This window comes from Schistocerca cancellata, chromosome 1 (assembly GCF_023864275.1).
Source record: "Schistocerca cancellata isolate TAMUIC-IGC-003103 chromosome 1, iqSchCanc2.1, whole genome shotgun sequence".
Classification (NCBI taxonomy): domain Eukaryota; kingdom Metazoa; phylum Arthropoda; class Insecta; order Orthoptera; family Acrididae; genus Schistocerca; species Schistocerca cancellata.
The window spans coordinates 968,965,938-968,989,836 of record NC_064626.1 but is presented as its reverse complement, the minus strand read 5'-3'; the positions used below and the strand labels follow the sequence as shown (position 1 = coordinate 968,989,836).

The window sequence follows — 23,899 nt, the reverse complement described above, 5'->3', positions numbered from 1 at the left end:
TTTCTATGAACTGTAACCTTAGTGGCAGAAATAATGAGTCCAGTCGCAGAACTGAGAAGATACTCTATACGAACCCAATTACATTAGAAGTCACTTGCGAGCAACAGTGTCAAAAGCCTACTGGAAATCGAGAAATACGGAATCAATTTGAAATCTCCTGTAGATAGCACTCATTACTTCGCGTGAATAAAGAGCTTGTTGTGTTTCACAAGAATATTATTTTCTGAATCCGTTCTGCGTGTAAATAAATCGTTTCCTTCCAGGTAATTCATAATGAACGAACTCAGCAGAGTCCCAAAATGTTACTGCAAATCGAAGATAGTGATATGGGTCAATAATTCAGCACATTACTCCCATTTGTTTTCTTAAGTGTTGATGTGACCTGTGCAACTTCACAGTCTTTAAGTAATGTGGTTCAGTCAGGATTGTTCTTCGATCGAATATCCGTAAAACAAATTATGTAAAGCTATCTTGAACATTTAGATACACACGTTTTTGTCAGACTGTTTCTGTGACTTCTGTTTTACATTAAAATAAAAAAAGGAACAAAGCCAGTCACTTATATTTTAATTTTGTTCTTCACAAAGCGTGTGCTTTGTGATCAGATTTCAGATTAGGCGTTAAGACCAGGTGCTTTGCTGTCGGGAAACCAACGACGTCGTTATAGGTCAATGTGGATCCTGTGCTACTTCGTTGTGTGAGCCGCAGACCCTCAGGAAAAGATGCAGAGCTTTCATTTAAGGCGTCACTGGAGTCGGATAAAGTGGCCTGTTATATGTCGGTTTGTTTTCCATTTCATTTATTATTCTTTGAAATATTCTGAGGTACTCTAGCTCCAGTCTTCTGTCAGCAGAAATCAAAAGCCTTCGATGAAATAGGGTATGTGTTTCAGTATTCGTCTGTAGATTCTTCGATACTACAATATCATGGTGCAGTAACAGCAAGATATCCACTGCTTGTGCCTTTTCTCTGAGCTTTGTTAATCCGGGCTTGTGGGTGTCGCCTATTAATTAGTGGCTGTAGTTTCAAGTGCTACCCTGATTTGCTTGTCTCCGCATGTGGCTTTTCTTGGTACGCTGAGCTTTCTTGAAGTGACGTCTCCTGTTACAGATTCAGGTGTGCCACCGGCCCTTTGTAGCTGTCCCTATTTGCGTAATTTTACCTTAAGTGGTTGATTAGTGGGTTTGCGGAAAGATGTGATTTATCCACATCCACATGTCGATGGCTGTTTGTTCTTCTGTTGCTTCGTGACGTTAATTTACAGATACGCATCTCAGAATGCGTAAAACTCTTTTAAGCGCTATAATTTGCTAATTGGAGGATTTTGACAGTGTTGCCCCAAATTGCGCATGCATAATCAATTACCTATTGATATTCTGTAGACATGCAGGTCGCTTTCCATGGTCAGTGGCTCAAATGGCTCAGAGCACTATGGGACTTAACTTCAGAGGTCATCAATCCCCTAGAACTTAGAACTACATAAACCTTTTTAACCTAAGGACATCACACACATCCATGCCCAAGGCAGAATTCTAACCTGCGACCGTAGCGGTCACGCGGTTCCAGACTGTAGCGACCAGAACCGCTCGGCAACCCCGGCTGGCCATGGTCGGTGTTGAAGTTTTATTGATGAATGGGTCCAGTGGTCCCAGCCGTTGTAACATCATGGCCGGGTTCCTTCATTGTGGAGTCTCCATGTTAATCCTCTGTCCAAGGTAACCACTAAGTATTTGGCTGACATTGGCTGTCCCAAATAACTTGACAATACCTAAGTCAGGCTTGAATCTCTTAGTTAATAGTAACGCCTGGGTTTTAGTGGCATTAAATCAAATACTTTTTTTGTTGACCATTGCTTAAGTCCAGTGCAGGCTTCTTGTAATCATATATCAAGAATTTCAGGCCATCTGCTTCTTGAGATGAGCGCTGTATTTTCAGCATAAAATCTCGTCAAATTCGCGGTGAACTTGTAAACACTACTGTGGCACTGCAGCTTGCACATTCTTTCAATCGATACGGCGTCCACTATCCTCATCATACAGGTCCGTCCTCATAGATAGTTGATCAGCAGTCTGACGTATGCTCCTGGTATTCCGTGAGCAAGTGCTTGGTGTAGAAGCCCGTGATGCCACATACTATCAGAGGCTGTAATGACATCAAGGACGATGATGTCGCAATATTAGCTTTGGTTGAACGCCAATACTGCTTCTTTTGTCACTCGCAGCAGCTGGTGAATGGTGGATCGGTTGACTCTAAAACTGCATTCGAGGTACTCTGTGAAGTATTTCGGTCTTCTGTTGTACTCTTGTAAGTAATAGCAATTCAAAAATTTTACCCAGCTGTGGAAGCAGACTGATCGGTCTGTAGCTCTTCAGGTCAAATCTGTCTTTCGCTGTGATACTTCGCTTCCAACTGTTGCAAACCTTCCGGGTTCGTATAGTGTTGAAGTATATGCAGATACTGATGACTGCTTGACGTGGAAGTGCTTTCAGCATTGTGGAATAGACTGAGTCGAGTCTTGGATTTTCTGGAATAGACTGAGTCGTGTCGTGGATTTTCTGGAATAGACTGAGTCGTGTCTTGGATTTTCTGACTGTTGTGTACTTCGTCTTCGCTAATGAGAGTTACTTCAGAATCGTCGACTTCAGCAAGGTAGTTACCTGTATTTAGCTAACTGCTGTAATGTCTTCTAAGATATAGATTGTTCAATACGGCCGAGCTATGTAAGTGTCAGCTGCGTCAACCCAGCTCACCGCTGCCACATTGTCGTTATCTTCAGTCCGAACACCGTCTTGGTGTACGTCTGGATGCTAACCTATCTTGTGCAAGCTTCTTCATCTTCGAGTAACTACTACAACCTACAACCATTTCGAAGTGCTTACCGTATTCATGTATCTACAGTTTTTACCCCCAACAAGTCCTTCCATTACAAACTGAGTATTCCTTGATGCCACAGGATGTGTCCTATCAATCAGTCCTTTCTTTCATTCACGTTGTCCCACAAAAGTCTTTGTTACCCAATTCAGTATAATACCTCGTCGTTACTAATTAGATTTACCCCACTAACATTCAGCATTCATCAACAGCACAGTATCTCAAACATTCTGTTATTCTGTTCTCTCCCTGCCTGAACTACATTACGACCACGTTTCACTTATTGGTAATCAACGCTCAACACAAAAAATCATCAGAAAAAACTCTCTAACGCGTGAATTTATAATCTTTAGAAATAGATACCACTCTTCTAGTATTACTTTCTTTGCCATTGGCTGTCATTATGTTATAAAATTTCTACTTCGCCCGTTATCAGTTATTCTGCTATCCAACAAGCAAAACCTGTCTATTAATTTTGATGATGATGGTCATGTTTGGTTTGTGGGGCTCTCAACATCAGCGCCCGTACAAAGTCCCAATTTTTACACAGTCCATTTTCTTTTCACAACCAAATTTAGTCACTCTCACAAATGATGATGATGATGAAATAATGAGGACTACGCAAACACCCTTTCCCTGGGCAGAGAAAATCGCCAACCCGGCCGGAATCGAACCCGGGACCCCGTGATCCAGAGGCAGCAGTGCTATACCCCAGACCACTAGCTACAGACTGCATTAATTTTATTGTGTTACCTCCTAATATAATCCTTTCCGCATCATTTAACTTAATTCAACACAAACCACTAAGTTTTTATTTAATTACATTTTCCAATTTACCCTTCCCCCCCCCCCCCCCACCACCTATGAACCATGGACCTTGCCGTTGGTGCGGAGGCTTGCGTGCCTCAACGATAAAGACAGCCGTACCGTATGTGAAACCACAACGGAGGCGTATCTGTTGAGAGGCCAGACAAACGTGTGGTTCCTAAAGAGGGGCAGCAGCCTTTTCAGTTGTAGGGGCAACAATCTTGAAGCTTGACTAATCTGGCCTTGTAACACTAACCAAAACAGCCTTGCTGTGCTGGTACTACGAACGACTGAAAGCAAAGGGAAACTTCAACCATAAGTTTTCCCGAGGGCATGCTGCTTTACTGTAGGGTTAAATGATGATGGCGTCCTCTTGGGTAAAATATTCCGGAGGTAAAATAGTACCCCATTCGGATCTCCGGTCGGGGACTACTCAGGAGGACGTTGTTATCAGGAGAAAGAAAACTGGCGTTCTACGGATCGGAGCGTAGAATGTCGGATCCCTCAATCGGTCAGGTAGGTTAAAAAATTTAAAAAGGGAGATGGATTGGTTAAAGTAAGATATTGTGGGAATTAGTGAAGTTCGGTGGCAGGAGGAACAAGACTTCTGGTCAGGTGAATACAGGGTTATAAATACAAAATCAAATGGAGGGTAATGCAAGGGTAGATTTAATAATGAATAGGAAAATAGGAATGCATTATTGTGGCCAAGATAGATACGAAGCTCACGCGTACCACAGTAGTACAAGTTTATGTGACAACTAGCTCCGCAGATGACGAAGAGATTGATGAAATGTATGATGAGATAAAAGATATTATTCAGATAGTTAAGGGAGACGAAAATTTAATAGTCATGGGAGACTGGAATTCAATAGTAGGAAAAGGAAGAGAAGGAAACATAGTAGAAAAATATGGAATGGGGGTAAGGAGTGAAAGAGGAAGCCGCCTGGTAGAATTTTGTACAGAGCGTAACTTAATCATAGCTAACACTTGGTTCAAGAATCATGAAAGAAGGTAGTATACATGGAACAGGCCTGGAGATACTGTAAGGTTTCAGATAGATTATATAATGGTAAGTCAGAGATTTAGGAACCAGGTTTTAAATTGTAAGACATTTCCAGGGGCAGATGTGGACTCTGACAACAATTTATTGGTTATGAACTGTAGATTAAAACTGAAGAAACTGCAAAAAGTTGGGAATTTAAGGACATGGAACCTGAATAAACTGACAGAAGTAGAGGTTGTAGAGAGTTTCAGTGAGAGCATTAGGGAACGACTGACAGGAATGGGAGAAAGAAAAACAGTAGAAGATGCATGGGTGGCGTTGAGAGATGAAATATTGAAGGCAGCAGAGGATCAAGTAGATAAAAAGACGGGGGCTAGTAGAACTCCTTGAATAACAGAAGAGATTGTGAACTTAATTGATGAAAGGAGAAAATACAAAAATTGCAGTAAATGAAACAGGGAAAAAGGAATACAAACGTCTCAAAAATGAGATCGACAGGAAGTGCAAAATGGCTATGCAGGGATGGCTAGAGTACATATGTAAGGATGTAGAGGCGCATATCACTAGCGGTAAGACAGATATTCCCTACAGGAAAATTAAAGAGACCTTTAGAGAAAAGAGAACCACTTGCGCAAATATTAAGAGCTCAGATGGAAACCCAGTTCTAAGCAAAGAAGTGAAAGCAGAAAGGTGGAAGGAGTATATAGAGGGTCTGTACAGGGGCGATGTACTTGAGGACAATATTACGGAAATGGAAGAGAATGTAGAAGAAGATGAAATAGGAGATATGATACTGCGTGAAGAGTTTCACCGATCACTGAAAGACCTAAGCAGAAATAAGGCCCCGGGAGTAGACAACATTCCATTAGAATTACTGACAGCCTTGGGAGAGCCAGGCCTAACAAAACTCTACCATCTAGTGAGAAAGATGTATGAGACACGCGTAATACCCTCAGACTTCAAGAAGAATATAATAATTCCAATCCCAAAGAAAGCAGGTGTTGACAGATGTGAAAATTACCGAGTTATCAGTTTAATAAGCCACGGCTCCAATATACTAACACGAATTCTTTACAGGTGAATGGAAAAATTGGTAGAAGCCGACCACGGGGAAGATCAGTTTGGATTCCACAGAAATGTTGGAACACTTGAGGCAATACTGACCATACGACTTAGCTTAGAAAATAGATTAAGGAAAGACAAACATACGTTTCTAGCATTTGTAGACTTAGAGAAAGCTTTAGACAATGTTGACTGGAATACTCTCGTTCGAATTCTGAAGGTAGCAGGGGTAAAATACAGGGAGCGAAAGGCTATTTACAATTCGTACAGAAACCAGATGGCAGTCATAAGAGTCGTGGGGCATGCAGGGGAAGCAGTGATTTGGAAGTGAGTGAGAGGGTTGTAGCCTAACCCCGATGTTATTCAATACGTATATTCAGAAAGCAGTAAAGGAAACAAAAGAAGAATTCGGAGTAGGAATTAAAATCCACGGTGAAGAAATAAAAACATTGAGGTTCGCGATGACATTGTAATTCTATGGGACACAGCAAAGGACTTGGAAGAGCAGTTGAACGGAAGGGATAGTGTCTTGAAAGGAGGATATAAGATGAACATCAACAAAAGCAAAACGATGGTAATGGAATATAGTCTAATTAAGTCGGGTGATGCTGAGGGAATTAGATTAGGAAATGAGACACTTAAAGTAGTAAATGAGTTTTGCTAGTTGGGAAGCAAAATAACTGATGATGGTCGAAGTAGTGAGGATATAAGATGTAGACTGGCAATGGCAAGGAAAGCATTTCTGAAAAAGAGAAATTTGTTAACGTCGAGTATAGATTTAAGTGGCAGGAAGTCGTTTCTGAAAGTATTTGTATGGACTGTGGCCATATATGGAAGTGAAACGTCTACGATAAACAGGTTAGACAAGAAGAGAATAGAAGCTTTCGAAATGTGGTGCTACAGAATAATGCTGAAGATTAGATGGGTAGATCGCATAACTAATGAGGAGGTATTGAATGGAATTGGAGAGAAAAGAAATTTGTACCTATCTTGGCTATGATAATACGCTCACTATGCTGTTCATAGCACCTTACCCCAATTCTTGCTTCCTGATTCATTACTAGACCTACTACTACATTACCCCGATCTGATTTTGTATGTATTATCTTTTTCTCATGTGACCAGAAGTCCGGTTTCCTTCTACCACCGACCTTCCGCAATTCCCAGTACATCTAATTTAAACCCACCATTTCCCTTTTTAATTTTCTAATCTCACTATTCGATTAAAGGTCACAAAATTCCACGAACTGACTTGCAGATTGACAGTTTCTGCTTCAGATGACGACATTCTCCTGAGTAGTCCCCGCCCGAAGATCCAAATGGGGGAATGTTTTAGCTCCGGAATATTTTGCCCTACAGGATGTCATCATCATTAAGCAGTATTGTAGGGTTTCATGTCCTCGAGAAAAATAACAGTTGTAGTCTTACCTTGTATTAAGCCGTTGGCAGTATCAGCGCACCAAGTCTAAGCTCACTGATATTACAAGGAAGATCAGTCAATCATCCAAACTGGAAATACTGCGAGACACGCAAGCGAATCCACTTCGGCAAGGTTCAATGACTGTTGCCTCATAAGCCATGTTACTGACACACATCTGTCCGATAGTAGTCGTTTCTTCATGATGCATGGGACGACGTTGCGTCAACAGTTTGCGTTCACTGTCGAGGGCCGAGGGACAGTCTTCTGCAGAAATTTGGAACACATCAGTAGTATCAGCCCCTACCCCCTCCCCTGCACCCCCCCCCCCACTTTGTACCAGTGTCCTTGGCTGTTGCACATCTCGCCACCTCCTGTGGTGGATCCCTTGATATAGGAAAGCCTCCAAACATTTCGAAAAAAAAATCTCATTTTAATGAATCGTCACTTTGTGTTATTTATTTATATTTTTAATTTCAATCTTTCTAACACAAACGACGTGGAGTCCACTCTACATTTTCATAGAGACAAAAACGTTTGAATTGTTAAATAAACCATCATTGCTGTTTGAAGAAGATGTTATGGCCTGATACTCACACTTGACGTCGAGGTTGAAGGCGTTGCTCTCGGTGTCGCCCTCCGAGTTGCTCGCTACGCACGTGTAGAGACCGGATCGCTGCCGCTTGACCGCCTGCAGCACCAGCGTCTGGTTGCTCAGCAGCGTGCCGGCGCTCGGGTTGCTGTGCAGCTGGCGACCCTAACAGGTATAAACAGTGAGCTCAGTTGCTGCTGCCACACGCCTGTTGTTTCCAGGTCTATTTCCTCGTGAAAGTTCCTAACGTTTCTGCAGATTCCAAGGCAACAAAACTAAATCATTACCGAAATAAACTGCTTGCCATTAAAATTGCAACACCACAAGGATGGAATCGAAAAATCGTCAAACCGGTATGAAGCGTATTCGAGGCTTAAATAACTAAATTTTTAACATTTTAGCGCAATCGCACAACAAATATAGTTGTAATGCCATCTACATTCTGTAAATATACGGAATGATTTTGTAGAGGGGTGCTCATTAAGGAAGAGAATTTTATTGTTGTGTATGTGTGAATATCGTCCTGTATGTAGGAAATATGTGCTGCAAATTGTACCGTTATATTGGTGTTCGCGTTGCTATGAATCCCACTGTTGTCTTGCGGCTATGGAATCGATGAGTTCAGAATGGCCGTAATCAATTTCACTCTTCATATCAATGTCCGCAGGTGACTAGCTCCCGATAAAACAGACTTAATGTTCGACTGCCAGTGCAAGATCAAACCGCCAAATAACGTAAGTTCAGTCAAGAAATGAATTTCTTCGCGGCTGGAGAGTATCCATGCGGATATTGGGAACGCGTATGGAGCAACACAGATTTTCAGCACAGTGATCATTGTTGCGGCTTCGCTTATCGCTTGCTGACAGTTGCGCACCCAATGACCACACGGGAGGGCCATAACGAAGTGTTTTCACACGAGTCCTAGTTCAGCACGCAGCATCACGATGGACGGATTCCTTTGGGCAGACTCTGAGGAGATCGAGGGTAGAATGATTGCATTTGCCATCGTTAAATAGACGCTGCAGCTGGTGTGATGGAGTGCCATAGGGTGCACGACACGATAACCTGTGGTACACATAGGCAGTAATTTGTTCTTTTCTGGGGTGTTATGGATAATGGTTCTGCTTTATCTTGGACTCCCTGGTACGTCACCATTCAACAAAACAAAAAGACCGCATGTAGCCCGTTCTCTCCTGAGCTACCTTCTTCGGCTGTTGTACCGACCAGCACTTCAGCCAGATCTCTTACCCACTTCGTCTTAAGTTGCTGAGAAACTGCGCTCCGTCCCTTACGATCGATTAACTCGGTCATTGTTTTGAAGCGGCGTGGAGCGACATAGCAAATATGTCATCCAAGCTCATATCGAATCGATGCTCTGTCGATACAGAATCGTTGTTGCCTTCAAAAGTGCTGTCAGTGCTAAATTTCAAATTCTGTGTACCTTGACATCAATGTAAGTTTAATGGCGTACGCTTCCTTTTTACTCTGTGCACGCAAGTAAAATTTTGTTATTTGCTATTTTTCCTGATACTGCAGTTTCATTGGCCAGCAGCGTCTTTATTTAACTACATGTCATGTTTTTCCATCTTTAGTGAGATCTGTATGGTTTTACCTAGTGTGTGTTTACCAAAACAAGCAAAAACTGGAATCACTGTGCACCTGAGTTAACTAGCAGATTTCTTTATTTAGCATATGGCTAATACAGACATATCAGTGTTTACATACACAGGTATACACATATAGGTATATAAGTATGAGAAATTGGTAGGTAAGACTGTTACGTGTTACGTTGTAGGGCAGTTTTTTGTATTGTAGCCAGTATCGTACGTCAAATGTGACAAACAGGTTAATACAACATAAATGAAAAGTAAGTGACATAGTAAAACAGGTACGTTGCATTTTCTTAAACTATCATTCCTGTATAAAAGAGGGATTTCATTTTACATACGTCCGTTACACATAATTATGAAGCATAAAGTGAAAATTGAAGTAACAATTGTCGCTGTCCTGATATGTTGAAGATCATGTCATGTGAGTGCCACGCTGAACTGTTTTCTGTTGTACTTAGAGATTTTTGCGAAGTGGACGTCTAAACTTTTTGCTACTATGCCCGACTGTCGAGAAAGGTATTTTTTTATTCATTGTACGTTTTAAACAATGTTAGCATCGATCAATGAAAAAACTGACAAGAGAAAATTAATTGAATTAGGTGAGAAGTGCCTTCAATATTTGTTAAGATGTTCCCCATTTTTGAAATAACGCGTGGGGTCCATTGTTTCAAATTAATAGCGTGCCAGTCCACAGGGATTCTTCGATTACAAGGAAGATAATGGTTTAACATTCCGTTAAAGATGAGCTCCTTACTCACATCAAGAGCTAGAGTAGGACAGCTTCCAGGAAACAAATCAGAATTATCATTTCCAAAAGAATTATTCTATTGCTTTTCTTGATCTATTTTGGAAACTGGGGAAATCTCTGTGTGGGTTTCCATTAAGTGAGAAATGTGAAGTGTGCTATTCTGCTCGATGCCCTTCGGCGAGTTTCCGAGAGTAAGCTGGTGAGAAACCTCACAATCCATTATCGCTTGCGGCAGCTAGTCAGGACTGATATCTACATCTACATAATTCCTATGAAATTTAAAATTAAGTGTCTGGCAGAGGATTCATCGAACCACCTTTAAGCTATTTCTCTTCAATTGCCCCCTCGAACACTACGCGTGAAAAACGAAGACTTAAACATTTCCCTGCGAGCTCTGATTTCTTTTATTTTATAATGATGTTCAGTTCTCCCTGTGTAGTGGGAGCCAAAAAAAATATTTTCCCAACCGAGGATCAAATTCGTGATTGAAATTCCATGAGGGTGCACAATCGCAAAGAAAAACTCCATTGTTTTAATCACTGCCACCAAAATTCGCGTATTGTATCCATGGCACTTTTTTCCTTGTTTCTCGATTATCCAGTCGAGCTGGATGAGTCCAAGGTTTAGATGAAACTGCGTTAAATCTGATGTAGCACGTTAAAAAGGAAAAAGGCTCCATATATCCGTAATAATTGGGAAAAATTCTATTTTTCTTATTAGTTTTTGTTAATTCCTTGATGTTTACCATTTTCATGTTTAGTTAATCCCCAGAAATAAAACGTAATTCACACAACATATATTGTTTCAAGTAAAGCCGTCTCATAGTATTATTACTAGCAGATAACGGGATGAGAGACACTGCCTCCCTAAAAGTCCCTAAAAGTTGCTGTTTCACACGCATTAAGCTCATGTAGCACACATACTAAGATAATTTTGAATGTAACTGTCGCAAAGATTTATCCGATATAGTGTACTATTGAGGCGCTGTCAGAAATTGAGTGACACGTTCGTTTGGCAACAACAAAACAAAATGTTTCTAATCTGGATAAAATTTTCAACAGAGAGGAGTTATACGTTGTGAACAGATGTGGTAAACTTCAGCTGTTATACCCAAGTAACATGTTCAGCTCTTTAACTGATACCTATAGAATAAGTTACGATTCCTTTTTAAGAATGATAAGACCAGAATTACTGGGAAAAGTGTAAACACAACTCAAACAAATAAGAAGCTAACAAAATCAGAAACCAGTTATGTTCCCTGTGGTCACAAAAGGGACCGTTAAAACGACAAAGAAATCCCCTCAAGACAAGAAAGATAAATTTGTCTTAACATCAAATTGTACACGAAACAACACACAGATCACACCATTGATACAACAGGCAGAAGGAGGAAATAAAATGATTATGCTGCGAAGCATTTAGGATGGAACTGAAATATTTCAGAGGTATTAGATGTTAGATATTGTCCTAACTAAGAGAACGCACAAGAGCTCATAACTAAATGTAGCTGGAATGAGAATAAAGGGAGAAACAGTTAATGAACTCACGTTGTGCCTCCAGACGACTTTATGGATCCACGGGTTGGCGCGAACGTTGCACTCGAAGTAGACGTCGACGCCCTCGCGGATGGCGCTGCCGTTGATGTTGCTGCCCAGCTCCAGGTCCACGATGGGACTGTCTACAAAAAACAGGTCACTGCTTCCGATCACACTTCACCAGCCTCCACGACGAGCAAATCGCGCTCTCATTACTGACAGACTTGCGCCAACCCAGGACCAGCTTTTTACGTAAAGTCTCCTTATTCTTTGAAGAAATAGTGACTAATGCAATGTGGATAAGATCTTGAAACGTCCCTTAGAAAAACTAACGAATTACTGTGCTGATAAACCTCTTAAATAATTTGATTTTCGAACAGCTGAGCAAAACTGAACGTACTCAGACATTTCTCTCTTTACTTATTCTGCTCATCACTAAACTGACACACAATATTTTTAGCGCAACGCAATCTGACTTTTAATAATCCCTACAGAAGAATGGCCCTGACTAACAATAAGCAATACAGCGAGCGCCAATACTGCCAGCTAAATAAAAGATTCTAACTACTGAAGTCACTAACTACTGATAGGCATAGTTAGCTAATGAAAGATTTTGATAGAGAACAAACGATGTATTCACCTTAATAGTGTTGAAAAGTCATAATATATATATAAATATATATCAGTTCATGACATCAAGTCTTACAAATTTCCTGTCTCTGTCCAGATCATCCGCTCTCAAAACTCCGCCAACTCACTCCCCACATCCACCACTGCTGGCGGCTCACCTCAAACTGCGCAACCACTGCCCAACACTACAATAGCAAATTCCAACAATGCCACCCAGCCACAGACAGCACAAAGCACAGCTTGCGATTTTAATACAAAGAGCTACGTGGCGTTACCAACATAAAAACCTAAACAGCCTAATTACAATCTCAATAAGTGAGAGTTTATTTTTTATCTTTATGACGATAAAACTTGTAAGAAGTCTAATACATGAATTTACGTTGCGCCATTGGGAAAAAAGGTAGCACAATCACTTTTAAAACGGGAACAACCACACTTGCTATGTATTGTCGTACCGTCCTAACTTAAAAAGTATGTGACTGCATACATATCTTAGGGAGTGCTAATCCTATAGCCACCTACAGGTCACACGCCACGGCACATTTGAATTGTTGTTGTTGTGGTCTTCAGTCCTGAGACTCGTTTGATGCAGCTCTCCATGCTACTCTATCCTGTGCAAGCTTCTCATCTCCCAGTACCTACTGCAACCTACATCCTTCAGAATCTGCTTAGTGTATTCATCTCTTGGTCTCCCTCTACGATTTTTACCCTCCACGCTGCCCTCCAATACTAAATTGGTGATCCCTTGATGACTCAGAACATACCTTCTTACGGTCAAGTTGTGCCACAAACTTCTCTTCTCCCCAATCCTATTCAATACTTCCTCATTAGTTATGTGATCTACCCTAATCTTCAGCATTCTTCTGTAGCACCACATTTCGAAAGCTTCTATTCTCTTCTTGTCCAAACAATTTACCGTCCATGTTTCACTTCCATACATGGCTACACTCCATACAAATACTTTCAGAAATGACTTCCTGACACTTAAATCTATACTCTATGTTAACAAATTTCTCTTCTTCAGAAACGCTTTCCTTGCCATTGCCAGTCTACATTTTATATCCTCTCTACTTCGACCATCATCAGTTATTTTGCTCCCCAAATAGCAAAACTCCTTTACTACTTTAAGTGTCTCATTTCCTAATCTAATTCCCTCAGCATCACCCGACTTAATTCGACTACATTCCATTACCATCGTTTTGCTTTTGTTGATGTTCATCTTATATCCTCCTTTCAAGACACTATACATTCCATTCAACTGCTCTTCCAAGTCCTTTGCTGTCTCTGACAGAATTACAATGTCATCGGCGAACCTCAAAGTTTTTATTTCTTCTCCATGGATTTTAATACCTACTCCGAATTTTTCTTTTGTTTCTTTACTGATTGCTCAATATACAGATTGAATAACATCGGGGAGAGGCTACAACCCTGTCTTACTCCCTTCCCAACAACTGCTTCCCTTTCATGTCCCTCGATTTTTATAACTGCCATCTGCTTTCTGTACAAATTGTAAATAGCCTTTCGCTCCCTGTATTTTGCCCCTGCCACCTTTAGAATTTGAAAGAGAGTATTCCAGTCAACATTGTCAAAAGCTAAGTCTACAAAAGCTAGAAACGTAGGTTTGCCTTTCCTTAATCTTTCTTCTAAGATAAGTCGTAAGGTCAGTATTGCCTCACGTGTTCCAGTATTTCTACGGAATCCAAACTCATCTTCCCCGAGGTCGGCTTCTACTAGTTTTTCCATTCGTCTGTAAAGAATTCGTGTTAGTATTTTGCAGCTGCGGCTTATTAAACTGATTGTAATGTTGTAGAAAACAACAAAATATCTTGAGGGAAGAAGAATTGAGGTAAAACAATGTATTAAGTGCTGAGGAAAGTAGTTTAAGTATGTTAACAAAATGGGTAAGAACATCTTTCACCGTTGTGTTACTTTAAAACGTACGATTCTTTTACGTTACGACACGGCATTTGCTGTAAGATGGTTAGGAGGTAAACCTAGGAGAACAATCAAGGAAAAGAAGACACTGAAGAGATTCCATTGTTATAAACACCGCTGAGGAAAATTGCTACTGAGTCACTAGGTGAACATATTTCTATAAATAGTTTACGTAGAGTTACAGACAGTACATCTGATAGCACAAATATAGAGTGCAGTTATTGTACTCGTGACTACGAATGACAGAGTCTCAGCTATGAGGTTGATGTTCCAGACTACAGAAGTGTCCGGGAAATTTCTCACATATATCTCCACTCTTCACAGTACCAGCTGTCCTGGCTGTAGCATAAGGCAAACGTTTCGGAAATAAAGACTGTGAATTTTGGACACTAATGGTGATAAGTAGGGGACCAAACAGACTCCAGGAGCAATCAGGATCATCCAGTGTCAAGGTCACCTCCATCTCTGGGGTCAGCGTCCATTAGAGTCGAAGTCCTGAGGCAACTGTTCTTATGTTCAAGGTCACAGGTCTATGTCCTTTTCTGAGACATGGGGTCCAATCTTCTCTTCAAAACAGCCACTTGAGAATGGTACTTTTATGAGTGACGTGTCATCGTTTATTATCCAGTTAGTACAATTAATTACATGCCACTTTCATCATTGTCATCAATGACCTGTCACTTTTGTAATTATTATTTATAATCCAATTATAATAATTTATTACCCAAAAATAATGTCTTTTCCAACCAGCCCAAAAACTCCTCAACACTCCCCAGGTCTTACCAACCATCGGACGGACCCGTCACTTGTGTTACGTTCACCGTAGTGCCATTTTTTTTTAATTTGTAGCAAAGTATTGTGCCCAATGACATTTCTGAAACGTACGATCATCGTTTTCCTTGATATCTGCAGTTCTGGGGCTATTTTTTACAATTATGCTGATATTGAAAAATACACAGTTTTAGAGGTCGTAAATATGAAACATCAGATTTTCAACGTATGCCAAAGTGCATTATTTAAATAATTTACACTGTTATCCTACATTTGAAGAAATGGCAACGAATTACGATTTTGGAAATTAAAATTGAACAGCGATTTGATATGTACTAATCTGGCTGTAAAGTGTGTTAAACACAATGATCTACGCACTATGACGTTGCCTAAGAGGAGTCCGACATCACAACATTAATTAGTAGTTGTAAAATGTCTGTGGAAATTAGTATCTATTCTGGAACCATGTCTCACTCTGCAGGCCTGAAACACACAATACATCGAGAAATTTCACGAAATCCAAGTGCACGGTTCGCTGAAGTGCCGTTACCATAGTGGCTCACTGTGAGACTGCTTGCTTTCTGGATTCATAATCCTGCATTACGGTTGCGACAGGTGGAAGCAAGCTTTCATTATGCCGGAAGAACTACAGGTTCGCTTAATTTATCTTAGTCGTCAGTCAGTTAAATCATCATTACGCGGCTGAAGTCAAAGATGTAAGAACTGCACCTCCTGAGAGAGATCTCCACGAGAAACTCAAGGCCGAATCAATTCCCAGAATTTCCGCTTTGCTAGAAGAGTGCATACGCCAAGTCCTAACGCAAGAAGATATCGGCTATAGAAAATCGTCACCATGTCTCAGGCACTTAATCAGTAAAGTCGACGCAGACGCTGAACCTGATACCTTGCTATATACACTGTGGAATAGCCGTATAAGAACCCAGGTGAAAGTTATTACAACGTCACAGACGTAAATATCGTTAAACGCCGATACAAGACGTAATAATGCCAACTTCGAATAATGCAATGGGAGCAACGTGCAACAGTGCTTCCTCAATAGCGGTGACTCGGGCAGATTACGATTCCTTCGTTGATACAGTTAACGCCACGTCTAAACACATTAGTGAATTGTTGTCGAGTCTCAGCTCTAACAACTACAGGGACGCTATCGTAAGAGATCGCGTAGGCATTCTTCTACGAACGTCTTGACCATGAGTGCCGCTGGGCAGTCGCCGGCTGTTCTCTGGTATCACACAAAGCTTTTGAGATCATTTGGCAAGTGCACATCACGTTGTGCTTACCCAAATACCAGAGCCAGTCGAACGCAGGTGCATCCGATTACCGGTCGCACTCTCACCGTTTTTTTTTTTTTTCAGTAAATAGAGGACGAGACAAAAATTTCTTGTGAACACTGATTCAGAATTGGGTATTTATTCAGGTATTTTACTGTACAAACCCAACCACCGACTTCGCACTGGCTTTCTGCAGAAAACAATTTACCCTTAGCGACTTATGCTCTCAGACCTATTGACTTGGGAATGCGCCATTGTTCCACTGGAAGTTCACCGTAACTGATTTCACGGAACCCATAACTGGACAGACTTCCAGGCGCTTTATCAATTGCTAAAGGATGTGGCGAATGCAAGACTCTTCGGCAGCATCCCAGTCCTTACAGCTGCCGGATTCCTAAGCAACACAGCGACACACAGCGTCTATCCTATCCAGGTGACGGGTTGTAACTGTCCCAAACTACCTTCCACTTGTAACGCGACCTCCAGACGCTGCGAGACAGGTGCATCACAATGTGTTCACTACACCTAAATGACCTACGGCCTACCGATTTCGTGCCGATCTGGGCGATTAACTCCTGACCGTCTGGCTATTACTTACCCAAAATTCGATTCTGCACTCAAAGAAAGTATTGTTTGCGTTTGTAGCAGTAAGTGGTCATCACCTCTCCACCTGTTAAGAACACGCATGGAGCCCGTGTGCTGATTACCGTGCACTTAATGCATGTACAGTGCCAGATAGATACCCAATACCGTTCTTAAGAGATTATAACTACGCGCTGCTAGGTACGATCATGTTCATTGTGCTGTACTGTGTAAAGTACATAATGCAAATTCCCATGGATGATGAGAGTATCCCAAAAAGAGCCATTATCAAGGCATTCGGCTTGTTTCAGAGTCTTTTTTCTGATAATTGACCCAGTGCTGCAAGGACTGATATTCTGTTTTGCCTACCTAGATGACATCGTTGTCTTTTTATGCCACTGCAGATCAGCACGAGCAACATTTGGTGGAAGTCTTTAAGAGCTTAGAGTAACACAATGTGGTACTGAATACTGCTAAGTGTGTATTTCGCGAGCCACAGACTACCTTCTTGGGCCATCTGATTTCGTCAGCCGGATCACTACCATTTCCTGAAAAAGTAGAACCCATAATGCATGGCAACCATTAGCCTTCTTTTCACACGATCGTGAACTGATTGTTGTTTATGAACCGATAAAGTGCTACTGGAAGAAGAGTTCACTATTTTTACCAGTCAAGAGTTGCTTCTCTATGCCTCTAGACAGAACAATAAAAAATGTTCACCTTGTCAGTATAATCATTTAGAGTTCTTTATCCAGTTCAACACTGAAATCCATTACACTTCAGGCGCTGACAGCCTGGTGGAAGTCAGTCAGTCTATATCGAGTTAGCAGCTATTGAATTTGCAGAACTTGCAAAGGCGCGGGAACCTGATTCGGAATTCCAGAATGTACTGAAATATGCAGCATCCACCGTAAGTTCCAACTGATCAACGTTCCTCGTGCAGACGCGAAGCTATACTGCGATATTTCCAGTTAAAGGCCTCGTTCTTTTCGCCACCGGCATTCTGTAGATGTGCTTTCACAGACTCTCAACCTGTGCCACAATGGTGTTCAATCATCATCTCACCTAGTTTAAGAACATTTTGAATGGCCTCGCATGCAAAAGGATTGTCATGAGTGGAGTCGTGCATGCATGCAGTGCAGCACAGGAAGATATCTCGTTACATGCAAGGACCAGTGGGAGATTTTCCAGATAGGACGAAACGGCTTGCCATATGTGCACATCAACGTAGAAAATTCCCCTACTTCCATCAAATGGTTAGCGCTATTTCTTAACAACAATCGATTGGTTCACTGATTAACCAGAACCAATACCAGTCTACAACATTTCAGACGCCTTTTTGTTGAACTGGATTTTGTCCGCTGTACATCTTTAAAAACTGCAGGTGACAGTTTCAATGAGAACTATTTATACTTCTTTTGTAAGTAAAACTGCCTTTTCCTGCTGCTAGTTACTTTATTTATTCCATACTCGTTTCGCCTCCTCCTGTTCTAAGGCATCATCAGTGGGATCTATAACGATACAGTTTTGTTAGTTTTATTTTGTTAGTTTTATTTACTCAACTTACCAAGTTCTGCGGTGCTTTTCACCACAGGACAACAAGCTGCCATTCCACAAGCAACGGCATGATTGAATATTGACACCGTTCTTTCAAAGCTGCACAGATGTTTCATGTCATTAGCTGGACAACAGCCTTACCGATGGACCTGCTTGATCTTTGCAATACATATAAACCAGACCAAGATTCTTCATCAGAAGGACTCGTAGTGCTTCGCCACACAACTCCCTGGTTAATTAATCAGTCCAAGTTTTCTGTAGCTTTCTAACAACGGCAAAATAGACTTTGTTTGTCGTCTGGAACTACATATTGCTCGCATTCGCAGTTATCAAGCACCTAGCACGGCACGAGACGAAGCTACGTTTATCTTAATTACAAACATGCACACATAGCATACCGCACACAGCAGACGGCGTCAAATCAGCGCTACAACTGTCTTCCACAGTCCACATCATGTCTTCGAAAGAGGAGCACGAACTCTGGACATTCTAGTTGATTCGTGTCAGCTCCCATCCCATTTACAAATTGCCCGCTTCGTCTGCATGTGTTCTCGGCTGTGGTGTAGAGTGCGCTGTTTATCTAGAGGAGGTGGTGGTGACGTCGCGAACGGGGAAGCGAGGAGCTGAGACCGGTGGCGCTTCGGGGGCGACGTCCTCCTATCTCGGTGTTAAGGGGCCACGTGGCTCGAAGTTGTTGCGAGGCATACTGACTTTGGGCGTTGGGAAGTTAGTGTGTGCACAACGGCTTTCTGGAGCCAGGCCCTTTCTTAGTGTGGAGCTCACTTAAGTCTTCCTGATTTGAGTATTTTGTGGTGTGGTAATCTAGTTACGCATGGTAGCTGATACATGGTCGCATAATTAAGGCCTCATATTGCTTTTACATCTGGTGTGAATTTTGGCTCCTACAAACTCACTTTTTGTCTGAAAGCGTAGACTGTTTCATGTAACTGTTGTGTTCCACATTCAGAGGATGTAAGAGGTCAGTGGAGGTCACCGCTCGCTAAGTTATGTAATTGTAATCTTTTAAGTGTTTCGTGTAACTGCTGTTTTACTCATTCTAAGGGCCTAAGCGGCAATTTGTTTTATGCCAGTTTGGGAGCCCTTGTTTTAACAGTATAATATGTTTTCAAACTTTAATAATATTTTTTTACATTGATACAGGAAACTACTTCTGTTGTAAACTGCTCATTCTTCTGGTTTAGTAACTTATTTGATGTGTCAATTCCCCACACCCTGCTTTCTTTTTAATGGAAATTTGTGGTAAGTTCCTATAGGACAAAACTGTTGAGGTTATCAGTCCGTAGGCCTACACATAATTTAACTTCAACTTACGCTAAGGACAACACACACACACACACACACACACACACACACACACACACACATACCCGAGGGAGGATTCGAAGCCATGACAAAGCGCCTTAGACCGTACTCCGTGCGGCTTTCTTTTAATGTCGGGGGCTGTAACACCACTGGCTTTGGGCACCTTGCACTTGTTTTGAGCACAGTTGACTGTATTTCGTAGGAGCGGTGGCTAGATGCTAAGAGGTTATTATTTAGTTACTCCATACACATCACGTCATCGCCCTGTTGCGTTCTGTATGCTGTGTTTGGTTTTATCAGCGAAATTTTGCAAGAGGAAAAGCGTATAATCTGCATTACGTACCTTAAAACTTGTGCTTAAGGGATTAATCTCTGCCGAACATTTAGTTATTTTTTATGTTGGCTCATAGTCCTGTAGGTTTCTGTTTACTGTGTTTGGTTTTACCAGTCAAATCTCGTAAGAGGAAAAGCGTATAATCTGCAATGCGTGGCTTAAAACTTGTGCTTAAGGGATTTATTTCTGGCGAACACTCTGGCCGCCCGTTGTTAACTGTTACCGGTTTTGCGCGGAGTAGAATTCCTTGATACTGTACTTCTCGTATTTTCTTTTTTATTAAAAGAAAGGGGAAAAGAAAAGGCTTTTGCACCTTAATTTCATGGTTGAATAAATGTTGAGACCGCCCAGTGGGGAAAGTTTGTACGGTTCATGTGCAAGTTTATGAAAAAATGTATTTGACTTATTCGCTCGAGTTACTGTTCCCCTAAGCTGTTTGTTAAAATATATACAATCTGTGGTTTAAATGATAATAACATTTGGTCGAAGCCTGATATTAGAGGTTTCTAGTTTTAGGGGCTTGTCTATAAAGAGTTACAATTTGATAAAAGCCCCTGTATCATTTAATAACTGTTGCTGGTATCCAAACTGTTTTTCCCTTTGTGATTTGACTGATTATAATTTTCTTTTCTTACTTAATGTAACTGTCGCTAATCTAAGAAATTGTTTCTCTTAGTGTATATAGTTTTCCTTTTTTTAAAATGATAACGACGTTTGTCAAATGATGAATGTTGTTTTCTTGAAACGATGGCCCACTCCTTTCATGTGTTTGATTTTGGTTAAACCGCACTCTGACAGGTCGGATTTCACTAGTGATTGGCACGCTGCCCACAGTCTCAACTGACTGAGTGAAAACAGCTTACGTGCTATCAGAAGTACCGCCAACACGTATACAGCACAACGAGTCTGAACCCCATTCTGAAGAACAACCACATCCACCCAAAACAAAACCGCTATGTGAATGAAGAACGTGATCCGGACATCGTGCCCTTGCAGCCAAGAAACGGTCTTCTATTTCTGATGTCATTCGTGATCGGTCCTGTCCTGGTCTCCAGGATATAGTTTCGTACTCTGTTGGCTCGTCCGAGATACAACAGATAGATTCACATTAAATCTTCAGTTTGCGACTCTCCTGCTTCCATTATTTCTATGGCCCTCAACAGCAGAAAGTTTGTAGGCGTCTCCTCTGTGTCATACTGCATTGTCTGTGACTGTGTACATACCGATTTTGATGTGGGACTATCCTATAAACACTACCCCGCTTGATAGGTGTGCTGACGTGTTCACTGACATGGTTGTCCGTTGATTGGAATGCCATCTGGAAGGTAGGAGACGAGGTAATTGCGGATGTAAAGCTGTGACGGCAGGGCGTGAGTCGTGCTTGGGTGGCTCAGATGGTAAAGCACTTGCCCTCGAAACGCAAAGGTCCCGAGATCGAGTCTCGGTCCGACACACAGTTTCAGTCTGCCAGGAAGTTTCAAAATAATCCCTGATGGACGGATCTAGGAGGACAAAAAAGTATACTAGCACCTAGCACTGCCAAAAAATGCCTTCCTGGCCAAGAGAAGTCTGCTAGTATCAGATATAGGCCTTAATCTGAGGAAGAAATATCTGAAAACGCACTTGTCGAGCACAGCATTGTATGGTAGCGAAACATGGACCGTGGGAAGACCGGAACAGAAAGGATTCGTAGAATCTAACATTTTGTTGTACAGAACAATGTTGAAAATTAAGTGGACTGATAAAGTAAGAAATGAAGAAGTTCTCCGAAGAACCGATGAGGAAAGGAATACATGGGAATACATGGGTAAAACTGACAAGAATATAGGGCAGAATGATAGGACATCAGCTTAGACGTCTGGGCATAGCTCCTATGGTAGCAGAGGGAGCCGCTGAGGGTAAAAACTTTAGAGGAACACAGAGATTGAAGTAATTCCAGAAAATAACTGAACGTAGGTTACAAGTGCTATTCTGAGATGAAAAGTTTGAAAAGGTTGGGAAAGAATACGTAGTGGGCCTCATCAAACCAGTTAGAAGACGCACAACTCAGAAGGTGTGGTTGTAGGGGGGTGGGGGGGGAGGGGGGACAAATCTAAAATCATAAAGATATTCTTTATTTCTCCATCTTCAGTCTTCTTGCAGTTTCGATTTAGTATCACCTGGATATGAATGTGAAAAATTTAAGCAGTTATGACATTGTATCCTTGTTAAAACACATATTTTTATTTTTATGCCGAAGTAATTTTAATTTTTTGTGAATATACAATTTTATTGGCCTATGTGTGACGTTGAATAAATTAACTGGGTTTCCTTGTTGGTCTGCCCTTACTTTCTTGGTACCCCCAATCTACTTCTTCGGTACACACAGAACTTCACATGGAGAAAGGCCATACAGAGACTATACAGAGATGCTTGAATTTCTGGGCAGGCTCGTATTAAAGATACTCATTGTATGATTATCATGGTAAAATGTAATGCATATGCGTTAGAGTAGTGCAGTAAGAAGAGTTTCTCCTGGGGTTATACAGAAAAATAGAAAAAGAAACATAAGAGAGGAGTTCATTATCAACAACATATTCCTTCTTATGCTTTTCTGTTATATTAACATATGAGAGAAATAAATCACCAACAATATATTCTCTCACATTAACTAAAACAGTCTGATGATGTGCAGGCACTTCATGAATATGGATTCCATGCCAGCAGTAACCTACTCGTTCAGGGATAAAAAAAGCAGTCAGTCTAAATTTAGAGTGCATTCTCGTCCGCAAAGAAATTTTCATGTTGTTCATTCGCTAAGGAGGGAGAATGACAAACGTTTGACAGTGCGAGGAGGGAAAAAAATAAGTGCAGGGGAGATGGCTTTACAGCCAAAGTTTTGGATATGTTATTTTGTGAAGTCTACAGATTTCAGATGGGCCTTCTCGTACAGTAGTGACACTTGATACATTTTCATGCTTTTATTATTTTATGGGGAATGCAAGATTTCTCAGTTGTTGGCAACTGATGCCATAGCGGTGGACACGCCCCTGGGATGTTACTTGTAACACAGAACACCTTCTCTGTGCTACCAGTTGAATAAAATTACATTTTATGTACTGACAATGGTCTTCCATTCAGATATTTTTGTTAGGGCCGTCCATAATTCTCTATTAAGGAAGTTGATGTAGGGCGGTTTCTATCCCAGTCTGGCCATCCTGAATTAAGCTTTCCGAAATTTTCTTAAATAAAATTCTGGGATCTCTCCTGTTGTAACCTAATCTCGATCCTACGAGCAATTCTTGAATGGAGGGCTAGGGAATTATCCCAGTTACAGTACCTTAACTACTACTTAATTCAGCAACCAAATAAGCGACCAGAATGGACAATACACTTGGGCTTTAGGGTACACACTAGTTGCAGATATGCAAGGCTGAAGTGTATACTTATTCCACTTCCAACGCAAAAAAGTTTCAGTCCACTAGTAACGGACAATTTCTTATCGCTTAAATATAATCTTCGTGGTTTTCAACGCCTACCACTGAGCCCTTAAAAGAGCCGTTAAATGTGGCACAGCCCCGTCCAATTCACAACTGCCGTGAGGACCCCTTCAAGGAACGGAAAAGCCAACATAACAGCCTCGAGGTGGCCCACAGAACAACCGACCGAAGCGCACCCGCCAGTTTTCTGCCCCGTGCCGCCGTCATAGCTCCACACGTCCCCTGTCCTACGCAAGAGGGCACTGGCTGCTGACTCTGCGCGTGGCAGATTGAAACAGCGGCTCTTTCAAACTAAACCTCTAGCCGACCGGAGCCGAAAGACGGGAGATAAGCTCGCGGCAAGTGCCA

The 23,899-nt window shown here is 41.4% G+C and overlaps 1 protein-coding gene across 1 annotated transcript in view; it reads right to left on the bottom strand.

Moving 5' to 3' along the window:
• The window catches only part of LOC126119013 (nephrin-like), a 388,927-nt gene that overhangs the window by 64,033 nt on the left and 300,995 nt on the right, over positions 1-23,899 (bottom strand). Inside the window, exons 5-6 of the mRNA XM_049915059.1 lie at positions 11,661-11,791; positions 7,761-7,920 (exon numbers count right to left, since the gene is read on the bottom strand). Coding sequence (XP_049771016.1) covers positions 7,761-7,920; positions 11,661-11,791 — 291 coding nt within the window. The remainder of the gene's footprint in view (positions 1-7,760; positions 7,921-11,660; positions 11,792-23,899) is intronic.